This window comes from Morone saxatilis, unplaced genomic scaffold (genome assembly GCF_004916995.1).
Source record: "Morone saxatilis isolate NCDOM2014 unplaced genomic scaffold, NCSU_SB_2.0 Contig9, whole genome shotgun sequence".
NCBI classification, from domain to species: Eukaryota; Metazoa; Chordata; class Actinopteri; family Moronidae; genus Morone; species Morone saxatilis.
In genome coordinates, this window is record NW_023340268.1 from 18,436,087 (window position 1) to 18,450,377 (window position 14,291).

A 14,291-nucleotide genomic window follows, 5' to 3' on the forward strand; every position below is an offset into this window, starting at 1 on the left:
TCCCAAAATGTCGAACTATTCCTTCAAGTAGAGGAACACAGTAATAACTCTAAGTGTTCTTCTCTCCAGGGGTAGGGGAATGCCTCCTCGCGGTGCTCCCGCCAGGGGAGGTGTCAGTCGAGGTGGCCCAGCAAGAGGTGGCGCAGTGAGGGGCGCCCCAACAGGCCGAGGAGGACCTCCTGCAGCACCCGCCAGGGGAGCCGTGGCACCGCGTGCCAGGCCCCCAGCTGGTGGACCCCCCCAGAGGATGGCGCCACCCCCCCACCAGCACACCCCTGCTGCAGCTGCTGAAAGCTACGAGGAATATGTAAGTACACCTGCCAGTGGTAGTTTTCATATATCCATTTAGTTTGCATCTGCCTGCCGGTAGCACAATTATGTTATATTTAATATAATTACTACACTAACAAGTAAAATATCACTTTTACACGCGTCTATGCTGAATGAGATTGTTCGGGGCACTTTGTTAGCTTTGAATTGCTCGTCTGTCAACACAAGAATAAGTGATTTGGGCTGCTTGAGACATGATGAGTGTGTCTGCTTCAGTACAAGTGTAGTACTTTGGGGACACCTTGACATTCATGATTCATGAACGAGCCTCTCCTTAAATCTCGTTCTGTTTCTCCGTTTCCTTCCCTCTCCAGGGCTACGATGAGAGCTACACAGACACGGCCTACGACTCATACGACAGCTATTACAGTCAGCCGCAGGCGTGAGTGAATCAGACGTCTCTTTGGTTTTCACCTGCTTCCCACAAAGTGCACACACATTGCCACATTGCTAGTTTCACTCGAAAAGGGTTTAGAGAGCATCAAAAATACTTTTTAGCCACTCTGCACAAATTCAGCGCTGATGGTACTTCATGGTTTGGATGGTGGTGTTATTGAGGAGAACCAGCCAGGACTGGGATGTTCCATGCTAAAGAGCCAAGCTTTGATCTTATTCATGGAAGCCAATTATCATCCCCCTGGACATTACAGTCAGCAGCTACTTGATGTTTTTCAAAGTTTAGAAGTGATTTTTCTTCTCTCCCTGTTTCTGACCATCAGAGAACCAGAATACTATGACTACGGACACGGAGAGACTGCAGAGTCGTACGAGTCCTATGGTAAGGAAAAAATGTTTCCTTGTCAACCAAGATGACTTAATGTGTACAGTTAAACAGTTGCTGAATACAAAAAGTTTGTAAAAAAAATATATTTAAAAAGATTAAGTCCTGTAGTGTGCAATATTTCCTTACTTATTGCTTGAATGACTTAAAAATATTTACAGCCACAAAATTGAAAATCAGCAGCCTCAGCAACTTTAAAGGACCCTGTGGAGTTTTCTTACCACTGGTAGTGCCATAGAGCAATGCTGTTATGAGCGCGTCCCCGTTTTGCATGTGTCAGGCAATGCAATACACAGACCCGCCAATGGTTTCGTGTTATTCCCACGCGGTGGTTAGACCTCAGGGGAACTCACAGTGCAAGAAAACTCCACAGAGCACCTTTTGATGCCTTTGAATTGTATGTGTGTGTTTATTTTCGTGTGTGTGTGTGTGTGTGTCTGTGTGTCTGTGTGTGTGTGTCCTCTCCAGGCCAGGATGACTGGAACGGGACCCAGCGAACGGTTCCAGGGAAGGCCCTTCCCCCCTCCAGAGGTGCCAAGACGCCTTACCGGGAGCACCCATACCGACAGTACTGAAGTGGACTCGCCACCCTTAACGTGTCGCCCTGACTACCGCCTGTCTACCACGGCAGCTCTCGCTTTAAGAAGCCCGACAAAAGTAATTGTCCGTTTTGTCTTTGGTTTGGTCTTTTCCTACACCGGACTTTATACGAGAGAGCAAATTTGGGAACTGAAAATCGGACCTGGTTTTTGAGATTTGACAGCGAACTCCCTCCCCCACCCCTACTTTGTCGCACCACCTAACCAACCAACCAGCCACCAATCCCTCCAACCAAAGCAACTTTTAGATGGGTTAGAGAGGAGAAGTTGGCATCCTTTTTTTGTTCTTTTTCATTTGAAATTTTGTTTATTTTGCTGTATTTTTTTCCTCTGACCCTTTTTACCCCCCTCTGGCTTTTTTGCATTGTTGATCGTTAATTTTTTAACTGTTTTGGAGTAGTCATTTCTAGTGGAAATAGTGGCTCATTATCCAGTTGTCTAAGGAATCCATTTTAATTGTTTTTAAATACAAAGAATCTGTCGAGGGTCAGTTGCAGATTCCCATTTAGGCTACATTTCAAAATTCTGTTAATATAGCCAAATAAAAGACCTTTTAAACTTTCAATTATGTAATATATAAACAAAAAACAATCTTAAATTAAGTGAAGGTTAAAGAATCAATGTTAATGGAATCAGTACAATTCATTCTTGATGATGGTTTGTTTTTAAATAGTTCTAAAACGTTGTCCATTTAGACTTAGGCAGCAATATTTGTCATTGTACTTAGAGTTTTGAAATATAGCCCTAATAGACACTGTTGAGATGGACTGTCCTCATATCCTCAATTTGTTTTACATGTTAAAAATTAATTTTAACTCTGAAGACAAAATGTTTATTTAATGAGAACACGGCCGAGAGACGGCCTCCTGTTATGCTAAAACAGTTCAGGTCTTCATTTTGTGATCTGATTCTCTATAAACTGCATGCACAAAGTACACAAAGAAGGATTGGGACAAAAATCTCCACATGGGTCTTCTCTTTCTATAGAGAAGGGATCCTGCAGCTCAATCCGAACTCTTGTACATATTTTAAAACATCCTAACTGTACTTATTCTGCCACTAGTATCTGTACCCTCTCCATAAAATGCATTATGCTACATGTGTAAGCTTGCCTAAATAGGTTACTAAATCTGTCCAAAAGATGTTTTGCAGCAATTTGTCAATAAAGCTTAGTTTGTTTTTTATGAAACTTAACTTGCTTTATTTGTTTCCTGTCCTAGTAAAATTCTGAAATGGCTTTTTTAAAACAACGTTCAGCAGTCAGATGTAGGTGTTTTCCTTTGTTTCTCATTCAAAACCGCATTTTAAATCTAAATGAATGTATTGACGTCTGAAGACTTTAACCCTACTAAATGATGTCTTGATTGATTATCAAAAGAGCACAACTTATTCTTTCTCTCTCTTTCTATACTTTTTAAAAAGGACCCAGAGGTAAGACCTCTAAAATAACCTGGATAGCTTCCTAATGTGTATAGAGTTCTAAAGCATTGAATGCCTGGGTATGTATAAGACTTTTTCAATCCTCTTACCTGTGGTCGTAATCGTTAATGAGAATTGCTTTTATAGCATCTGAAAATTAACTGAATTCAAACCACCATTCAGGTCTAGGCTTCATTGTCATGAATGACGCTGGCGCGATGGCTACTTTAGTACAGAGTAATGGCAGTGCAATGGAGAGGATGGTTATAACCTAGAGAACTCCACTGTAAAGGTAACCTAACCCTAAATGTTTAATTTCGTAGTGTGTTTATACATTGACATAAACTTGCTGGTAAATGCGTACAGTTTCTTAAAATATTATTGCAGTCATGGCAACAAAAAAGAGTCGACTCAAAAGTAAGAAAAACGTAACTTCCAATATCATACAGTAGTGAATTTTATGTACCAAAATAACTGTTCTGTGTACTAACAAAATATATTAGAATAGTGTAAATGCAACTCTTGCTAAAATGATCAAAGCCAAATCTATGTCAATATCTGTACAGTTGAGCTGCTGTTACTTTTTTTATTTGCTCTGTAAAGGTTGCTTACTGTAATATTTAAAAGGTTCTGCCTGTACAAAGTTATCCAAAAAAGAAAGCTTGAGTTGCATGAGCATATCTTCTCCTGTAGACATTGCATGATCTCTGTCTCAAATTTCTCCCAGTGTTTTTAGACAGGGTATTGATTTGGGGTTTGTCCTTCCTCCAGGCACAGCTATCGGTCACTGAGTGCCCCGGAGACTGACAGTCTGCTGAAGTGCGAGCATTCAAACCTCAGGTTGGTCCGCCGCTGCACCTGTTTCCATTTTAAAGGAGCATACCACTGGGTTGTGCATGCTTTAGCACTTTAACTTAGAACCTACATAGTTTTTTTTTCATGACCACTATCCATACAACAAGTCTTAAAGATTGATTTTTCTCCCTTCCAGGCAGTCATTAGTGTCCGTAAGTGTTTGTACAAAATTAATTTCTATGAAAATCAACATGCATAGACTTTAGGATTGCATGAAATGTGCCATCCATCACAGAGAAGAAATCCAGCTTCTTTATTAATGTGTTTACTTTTTTGTCAAACCCTAATTTCTTTTGTAGCAAGTTTTGGAATATTTCTCTGTTGCTGCATGAGAGCTCAAATTTTGCTTCCAGACAGCAGTCAACCAAGAAACAGTCGGACACATGCTTCTCTGTAAAACGCCGAATAATTAGTTTTACACTTTACATTTTGACCATTAACCTTTGAACAGAGCCAGGCAAGCCGTTTCGCTCTATTTCCAGTCTTTAAGCGAAGCTAAGCTAACTGTCTATCGGCTGTAGCTTCATATTTGCTATACAAACATGAGAGTACATATTTTATTTTATCTTCCCAACAATACCTCAATAATGCGATTGTTTGTAAGAGCTGGAATCAGGGGAGCTTTAGTCCCAGCTTGTAACACTAACTTTAAAAAAGCTGACAAACTCCCCCTCTGTGATGGATTAGCCATCTCAAGCTGTAATGTAAAGTATATACAATTTGTAGGTAATGACCTAAAACACTCAGAACCACTGGTATGGTCCTTTAACTTTTCCCATTTTCCCAAAAGACCATTGTGCAAGAAACTTTGCTGCAGATGCCCGTGGGTATTTCAGCCAGTGTAACATTATGCAGCAGCAGCACGTTTGTGATATTCACAGCATTTCAAAGGTTGGTTGATTCTGATGATTGCCCAGCGTAAGTCGCCTAGCTTTTGACAGTGCCTGTGAATTGGTGTGTGGCCGCGCTAGCCTTCAGCAAGTCTGAGTGAGGGAGAGCGCGTCGCCGGTGTCAGTGTGGACTCAGGGAAAGTGACTAATGAGGATCCGTAGCTCAGGGCTCCCTGACAGAAGGAAAACAGGAGCGAGAGGGACTCTTGGCGATTCCCGAAATGGAACCAGCAGGAGGAGAGAGGTGTCGGAGGGGTTTCACATGACGTCCTGTCCGTCCCTTGAAGGCAGGATAAAGTTAAATGAATGCTCGGAAAAAGTAATGCTTGGTGGTCAGACCTTGAGAAACATTAACTGTCACTGGCGTTTTTAGTGGAGAGGAGCTGGATAACGAACCATTTAAGAACATGTTTGAGATGTGTTTTGATAGAAAGGCCGCCCCCTTGTTTGTTTGTTCAATACAACTACCGCCAGTTTTTTAGACATGTTAAAAAGACAGTCCTGTGTCTTTGTGGAAAATAAAAATAATATATGTTTCATGTCCAGACTTTATAGGAACCTTATTTTAAATAATGCTAATTATGAATGAGACATGTCAGGTCCTCGCAAAATACTCCAAAACTCAGACCTGTGACCACATTAGCTGTTGATTGAAATATTAATGCACTAATCCAAAGTCAACAGTCTTGCCAGTAATTATGTCTTACTTAGCAAAATGTTGAAGAGTGCTGCTTGGCAGGAAAATTACCTTTTTAATTATTCCAGCCACTGCTTAGAAATTAAATTAAAAACAGTGGACTTTTTTTTTTTTTTCTCTCTTCTTTTTTGCCAAACACTGCCTCTTATCTGTCATTAAATCCCTAAAGCAGAGGAGGATTTGTGACTTAAAGGACCAGCATTCTGTGTTTACATGTGGGCTCATCCCGTTGTCTCTCCCCTGTGGTTTTTGTCTCTTCTGCAGTGAAGCCGTGCACAGGAGCAGCTCAGCGTGAAGGAGGTGGTCAGACCAAGGTCTCGGGGGAGGGGAAGGGGGAGGTGTGGGTTGGGGTGGGGGTGCGCCCTGTTGAAAGGAGTGGCCCAGTTCTATTCCTGGCCGGGGGGGGGGGGGTGTTGTGGTGGCTGGCCTGCCAAGTGACCCACCAGGAGCCAGCTGATGTAGCGCAAGGGGGGCAGGGAAGAGAAGAAGAGAGGAGCTGGAACCAGGACTAAGGCAGACAACAGTCAGCGGAAGACGTTCAGCGTCACCGGGGATCGCTAAAGAGACTGGCGATCAGCTTCTCAATGTTGGTGTGGACTGTTTTCTACTTTTTCTACATTTCATGTCAGTGTTGAACTGTCTGTGCAATTATCCTGTGTGTAATTCAATTTCTAACACTTGAATACGCCCCAAAGTTGAAGAGCCTTTACTGATTGCAGTGCTGCTGTACAACAGCTTTCCACGGACCCACCCCCTTTTCCAAATGTAATTTGTTACAGACTAATACCATTCTAGAAATAGAGCACTCCTGTTATACAGCTAGAGCCTGTGAAATTGTTTTAAATTTCATAATTAATCCCTTGACATTAGACGAGAAAAATACACTCCTCTACTTTCCTGCAAGACAAAGCTGTATTCATCCAATTCAAAGGGGGAATTGGTGTGACATCTGCCGTATTAATGTGTTCTGGCTGCCGTGTTTTGCCTTATAACCGTGCCTTATAACCGCCCTGAAATTTAAGACTCGGTTCTCCGAGAGTTGAAAGACGCCTCAGAAAGGGGGGATCCGCTATCTCGCTGTGGCCGAGGTTCACCGCGAGCACAAACACACACACACACAACCACAACACACCACACACACAGCCACACACACACACACACAACACACACACACACACCACACACACACACACACACACACGCGCGACACCACCACCACATCTTGGCATTGCACGGCCCTGTGTAGCCCCGAGGATATCAAATGCTAATGCAGCGGGCCTATTTGCATGTACCCTCCCTGCAAATGTGCAAAACACTTTCATAACCAACGCTGGCCTGTTCTCTGCGGTTCAGCATCCAAGTATGATAATTTGGCGCGATGGACCCAGGAGGGAGAGCTGCATGTGAGAAAGGGACAGAGGGTGAAGACAGACATTACTAACTTGCCTCCATCTATCCATCATGCTTCTGTTGATTTGATTCCCCTCCATGCCATTTTCTGCTATTATCACTGATGATATTACAGCCGCCTGTGGTGCCGAGTTACATTTAGAGGTCAGAACTTTACTTTCCTGTATTAAAAACGCATTTCTCTGTCCCGTTCCACTGGTCAGAGGCAGCATTAGCCAAGTCAGAGGCTCCATTTAGCTTATTGAAAAAGCTAGCAGCTTAGAGGATAGAACATTAGATATTAGGATAGAAACCATCATTTGAGATGAAATGTCAACGGGCCATATCCAAAACAGGTCATTTTTCAGTCTTTATATGCTATTATGTCCAAAATAATGATTTCTGTGTCTCCGATAATCTAATGAAAGATAAGTGATGGTGTGGAAGCCGTCTCTTCTGTTTGAATCGATGAACTGTCAAGAGTGTAAGGGTGGAGAAGAAAGTAAATGTTACTGTGCAATGATCAATAAAAGTAGACTTGAATATGAGCGAGCTTTGTATCAGTCGTCTGTGATGTTTCCTCTTGGCTTTGGCCGCCTGCAACACAGTCTGTTGTCTCTACCCACCTCCATTTAGTTAACTGGTGGGGTGCGTTCAAATAACGTTACGTGGGAGAATAGATGGAATGAGGTGAGACAAGAGGCCAGCCTGTCTTGTCTTTTTGAGGCTGGAGGGAGGGGGAGGGGTACAGAGTGTGGAGGAGGATGTGTTAAAAAAAAATGTGTGTGTTAGAGGTGGAGATTCTGTGGGCAGATACAGCGGACAGCTGGATTGCATCCTCTGGTCCTGGCGGGTTCACACCATCAGGAACATCACACATTGATGCCTGTGAAGACGGTGACAATCAAGCCTCCCCGAGATACACATCAGCTGCTGTTTCATCAGGAGAAGCCATAATCTAGGTCTCTTGTGGTGCTTTAAGTGGGGTGAGCTGACCCCCAAGTGTCCTTGATTTTGCAGGGGGGAAGCTTTGAAGATGTATAGGGATGGCTACTATAATAAGTGGTCTGTGCGCTCTCATGTTCACACAGCATAGATAGAAAGAAGCTCAACAGATGTGCCTCAGTTGTGCAAAATAGTACCAAATAGGGTCACTGGGTGTTTAGCGTCAAAGGATAAAGCTAGTGATGTATTAAATTATGTAAAAAGACACAAATCAACAATGAACTGGTTGCACTAACGAGTAAAAATACCTTATTCCTCTGCCATAGAGCTCCACTGAGCTACATCACTGCACTGGCTGACGGGTTCCTTCAATAGCATGAGCATCGGCGCTGTAGGTTATTTTGAGTCAATCTAACATGAATTTGAATGTATTAATCTGCAGCTGAAAATAGTCCCCAACAAATGCAGCATTTCTCCTGACACTGTAATGTGTGATAAAAAAAAAAGACAGTTCCCAGCTGTTTGAGGAAATTACTGAGTGTCTCAGAATTTGATGATTTTGATGAGATAAACTGAAAGACAAAGTGTTATGAAAACCCCATTTGAGTTAACTGAAAAATGCACAAAGATGTTTTTCTTTTCTCCTTGTGTGATACATGGTCTTCACAGGATTGTCGCTATGAAAGTACATAATTATTTGTGACCAGCTTTTAGAATTGTTTCTCAGTTGGAAAAAAAAATCCCTTCAAAGTTTTTGCACTCAGGAAAGTCTTGAAGACAAGTGTGTTGGAACATAAACTGTGAAATAACAAAAAATTCTAAACAATCAAATATCTGTACTTCTGTCACACAATAATGGCATGTGTTTGAAACCCACTGCTTTATTTAGCAAATGCTGTCTGTCAACACTGAACAACTTCTTTGAAATTGGAATGGCGTCTGACTCGTCTGTGGGAAACTGTCGGAGCCAATACAGAAAACAGGAAGAATTTCACATTTTCAAATTGGATTTTAAAACAACAGAACATTTTGCTGCTAAGACTCAGTTCCATGGATGGATTACTGAACAGGTCTACCAGGGGTGGGATCAGGGGGCTCTAGGGCCAGAGGCTCTGTTTGAAGTTAAAATATCTTGTTGAAAATTCAGTCAAAGTACAAAGAGATGCAAAACAACCACGGAGAGATTAAAACTGACTACAAAGACACACAGAATTACTATAAAAAGAAATGCAAAAAGAAGAGCTGCAAAACAGCCACAAAAAGACGCAAAATGACGACAAACGATGAGGCCGCATCAGTCTGGCGGTCTGTGGTGGGGTGCTTTTTTACATATCTATGCCAGGGTCCCAGTGTCACACTATGCATCTATGTTCATTGGAACAGCTTTATGCATGTTTTTTTTTACTTTATGTGCCATTTTGGGCGTCAGCAACTTCAGCACTGACATGTATTTTCACACTAAAATAGTCCTCTCTCACTTTTATTTAGGTCTTATTTAGGTCTTTTCAAGGCTTTATTAAGTAGAACACAGAACTTTCAAGACTAAATGTTGGTGTTTGCATAGGGATTTTGTCCCCTCTCTCCTGTGCACAGGGCCCAGTCGTCATCATGGATGGCAGTGCTCAGTGGAGGCTGGAGTAGACAAATTAGGCCAGCTATATAAAGTGGATGAATCTTACTTTTGAAATGGTTGCTATGGAAGACTTACTAGATGCTGCAGTGCAATGTGGGATACTCTAGAGCGAGCCTCTGTGTGTGTGTATGTGATGAGTGTGTATGTATGCAAGACTGGAAGCACATCTTGGGTTGTTTATTAATGAAAGACGGAGTGAGAAGAACAGTGAGTGCATCTGTGAGTGTGTATATCAGTTTCTGCAGGAAGACAGCGACAGCGTGATAGAAAGCGAGAGAGAATGAGGAGTGCCTTTACATCTGTGTGTGGGAAGATATTGCTAGAAAATGTCATACCTGTCATGTTACCTAAATAACATTTATCAAGTTGCGAGATCACATTTAAAGAGCAACACAGCCGTCTTTTAGTGTAGTTTACAATCTGAAATCTCACGACAGCCAGACCTTTCACTAATCCCATTGATATTCAAAACCGCGTGTCAGCGTGTGTGAGCGTACTTGTTCATATGTTGAATTCTTACATCCCCACGTGGCAAGCAAAGATCAATAAGACTCAAGCTTTACTGAAGTCAGCCTTCTCTTTAATGTACAGACTGCTCAGGTACAGAGTGGCGGAAACAAGGAATGGTGCTCCAACTGGCCCAGCTTGTGATGTCCTCGTGCTTCTTTGTCACGTCTGATTTCCATCAAAAATAATGAAGTTTCTTCCCCTCGTCGCAGCCCTTAAAGCGATGCTGATTTTGGAGATCCAAAGCCTGAAGCGATTTGCAACAGGGAGAGGTGAGTTTTAGTTATAGATATTTTGAAATGGGGTCGTATGAGATAGTTATAGCCGGGGTATTACGTACAGTGGACAGCGGGTGGCACGCCCCGTTTGGAGAAGCAGACAGGAGTACTGGCACGGAAGCTAAGCAATGTACTGCTGTGGACGGGGGCAGCAGTGAAATGTATTTTAGCCACGTAAAAAAATAATAATAATATCAGTTTACACTACATTTAGAATATTATTTACCATCGCATGAACCTCTTAACTGGGGACCGCCATCTACTACGACGTGCAACTCCACTTCAAAAAAATCGGAACTAAGTTAAGCTAAGTTTGGACCTGTGAGTCACATCACATCTCACATCAAGACCTGTTTGGACGGTAACCTGCGGGCTTCCCCGCTTTGATCTGTCAAGACAGGACTTCTACTTTGACCTCCTTGATCCTATTCAGGTATTCCATCAAACAGACAGGAAAAGTAACGGAACCTTGGCTCAAGCAGGAAAATCTCAGTGTGTGAATGAGCAGGTTTGATTGTTTAGATATTTTGGAACTAACACTAAACAGGAATATCATGCAAAGTTAAGGGTTTTACATCACATGAAATTTCCACAAATCCCTTAACCTTTTTTAATGTACTAATGCATTTCAGCTGCAGGATAATACTTCCAGTTTTGGAGGATTTGAGCATCTTTCAGCTCATTGTTTTTATTGTAACACAACTTGACTGTTTTGGTCCACTGTCATCAACCTTGTTTCTGGACAGAGCAGGCAACTGTTTTCAGTTAAAAAGCACTAATAAACCCCACTATAGGCAGAAAAAAATGGTGACTAGCTGCTGAACAACATTTAACTTTGTAAACTTATAATATGTCAATGTTGTAGTTACAGCTTGTTGTGAGGCCCCAGAGTGGCCAAAAAAATCAATTAATGCAGGTTTAAATTGAGAAAATGTCCATTATAATTAAGGTTAAGGGGCTTTGTTTCCTGCAGTGAGCTTTTCAAGGGGCTCTGTGTCGCCTCCAACAGCCGCTCCTCTAATTAATTGGTTATGGACCTCAATTTAAATAGTTTCATGCCCTATAGTTCCCAGTGTTGATGTAAAAATATCTTTAGTTAAAGGTCCAGTGTGTAACATTTAGGAGGATCCATTGGCAGACATGGGATATAATATTCATGTTAATTTATTAGGTTTTTAATTAGTGTATCATCATCATAGTGTAATCATCTGAAAATTAAAGTTTTTGTGTTTTCATTACCTTAGAATGAGCCTTTTTATTAACGGAGTTCGCCATGTTGAACCTCCATGTTTCTACAGTAGCCCAGACAAACCAAACACTGGCTCTAGATAGAGCATTTTGCGGCCACCATATTTCGAGGAAGGCGAGCGGTATTCAGTCGGTTGCAATCTGCAACTTCATCTCTAGAGGCCACTAAATCCTACACAGTTAGCCCTCTAAGGGTAAGGGGTGGGTTCTCATTTTAAGATCATTTTTTGGCATATTGACCTTATTGGTCAGACAAGGAAATTAGGGGAGAAGGGATGAGGGTAAGGATAACCTAACCACTTGGTTACTAACTTGTGTTCACTTTAATTTAAACAAAGTTTAAAACTAAGCATCTCCTCTTAAATCTCCACATTAAATTGTGCAAGCTCACTCATGCTAGACCCTTGGTCTTGCTAGTGAGGTGGAGCTAGTAGCAAAAAAAAGTCCTTTTTGCATACATGAAGAAGCTCATATAGAATATGCCTGTTTTAACCTTTACTCTGCTTAAGCTATTAATTAAGCAGTTTTATTTTACTGTACTGTATTTTATACCAAACTTTCCTTCCACATGGGTAGAATCTGACAGTTCTTCTGCCCAACTAGAATATATTGGTAACCCACAGACTGTAGCTGTACACCCACACACAGACTCACATACGAACACTCACACTTTTCTCGCTCATTTATTTATTTATTTCCTGTCTCGCAGTTGGCTGGGAACTAGAGTTGGAAATTATAAAATTTCGACTCCCTCATTTCTTTCCAATTTCACTTCAATTTCTTCCCCATTCCGTGCTCCCTCCCTCTAATTTCTGCCTCTCCTCTCCCATCTCATTGTGCTCTCTGCTTTCCTTGTTAGCTCTGCTCGGGTCTCTCACCTCTCATTAGCTTCTCCTCTGCTGACTGGAGGCACCTGTCCTCAGGTCCCTCTGCGGATATCTCAGCTTCTGTTTAAATCAATTTCCATGTTAAATAGCTGCTGGAGGGTGTGGGTGGGAGGCGGTGTGGGCCTGTGGTCGGGCACGGATGGAGGGGGAGAGGATGGAGGAGGTTGAGACATTACAATGAACCACAACTCTTTTACACCGCTGATCCTCCAAGCTGATCCACAGCCCCTGTCTTGTTCTCGCTCTCTATCTCTCTCCCCCCACTTCCCTTCCCTGGTTTGGCCTTTTATCACTCTGTGTTCTCCCCTTTGGCTTTTCTCTTTCATTTTATTTTCCATCCCTGTCCTCCTCTTTTTTTTCTTTCTCTTTCTGTCTTTGACTTCCATTCTCCCAGCGCGGCCCAGGGCATGTTCTCATTTCAGATGAGAGCTAAAAAGAGTTGTGACAAGGTGGTGTGTGCGTGTGTTTGTTTGTGTGTGTGTGTGTTGGGTCTCTCAGCTCTGCAACCCAGGATTGGCTTCACATATTAATCTCAAAAGCTGTTTTGGCTAAAACAACTCAACAATGATATATAGGTTTAAACAAGCATGTACAGCAGGTTACTGTACATGTCACGGACCATTAACATCTCAATCCTCCTTTCAAGTCAACCAACGGACGTGCAAAACTGATCTCAGGCCTTATTCGGCAAAATAACCATGACAGCCTCAAATAACCTTGTAGGCTTGTTCTGAAAACAAATTATGCAATATCCCATTTGCATTAACTTAAATGCCATTGTGTCCTAGTCTCTTTCCAAGATGTGCTGCTTCACAGATTTAGTGTCCTGTTTTAAAGACAGTGAAAACACTATGAAAAGGTGAAAACCATTACAAATACAGACATGGTGAGCACTGTAGTTTACTGTGTTACCATTAAGCAACATTTTATTCACATGCCTGTCTGTAAGGTCAAAGTGATTGAGAGTTTGGAGTTCTTCATACTTTTTCACTTACCCACAGTGGTAATTGTGCAGGTTTTATTTGCCCATCCTTTTAGTGATCTTCTCTGAGATTTATGCTGCCAACCAACTATAATGGAGGGAGTTCAAGGGAGTTTTGTTTGTGGCACTCTGTAGTTAAAAAGTAACATCTATCACTGTCCTCGCTACTCTACATTACCTACGGCAACCTGGTTCCAACCTTCTTTGTCAACGTAATCCCACCTATCCTAAGCACCATACCTGTCACGTTCCAAATGTCTTATTATTAATGGATTATAGATGGGATGTTATTTAACACTATTATAGGGCGTTCTGGTGGCTCGCCTGGTGGAGTCCCTTGCTCCGGCGGTCATGGGTTCGACTCCGACCTGTGCTGCCGTCCCCTCTCTGTCCCCCCTCATAGGGGTGTTGCGATTTCTTGATTTTAAAGGGTGTAATAAAACTTAAAAAATATACACAGAATGTCTGTGAAGAAAAAGTAAATGAAATTCTTATTTTATTAATTATTATTTAAGATCGACTTTGAAGATCTGAACACAAGCTACATTCACAGAGCCTTCACTCTGATCAACAGAAAACAACCAAAGAGCTAAGCGAGGAGCTTTTTGTTGGAAAAGAAGCCTATTAAGTATGTATGATTGTAAAAAATAAAAAATACATAATGCAGAAACAGAAATGCATAAAATGTGATTAAAAATATCAGGAAAATAATCTGCTCAGAATGAATCCAAATCACTCATTTTACACAAACTTCATGCAGTTATTCTGTTCAATATTCATGTTAGTTGTACAGTTTATCAGTTGTTCTGTACTGTTATTGTGTACTGTTACTGTATAATATGAAATATCCA

At 41.7% G+C, this 14,291-nt stretch overlaps 1 protein-coding gene across 2 annotated transcripts in view; it reads left to right on the plus strand.

Annotated features, from left to right (window-relative positions):
• Positions 1–5,899, plus strand: part of khdrbs1b (KH domain containing, RNA binding, signal transduction associated 1b) — a 13,457-nt gene extending 7,558 nt beyond the window's left edge. Inside the window, exons 6-11 of one of the 2 annotated variants that reach the window (XR_004797516.1) lie at positions 70–307; positions 645–712; positions 1,050–1,108; positions 1,580–1,768; positions 3,901–3,969; positions 5,836–5,899. Coding sequence is in view for 1 of the 2 variants with exons in the window: in XM_035681625.1 (XP_035537518.1) it covers positions 70–307; positions 645–712; positions 1,050–1,108; positions 1,580–1,686 (472 nt within the window). In the remaining variant the exon portion in view is untranslated. Of the gene's footprint in view, positions 1–69; positions 308–644; positions 713–1,049; positions 1,109–1,579; positions 2,901–3,900; positions 3,970–5,835 lie in introns of those variants that run through there. The other variant, XM_035681625.1, reaches the window with a different exon arrangement.
• Positions 5,900–14,291: the final 8,392 nt, after the last annotated feature.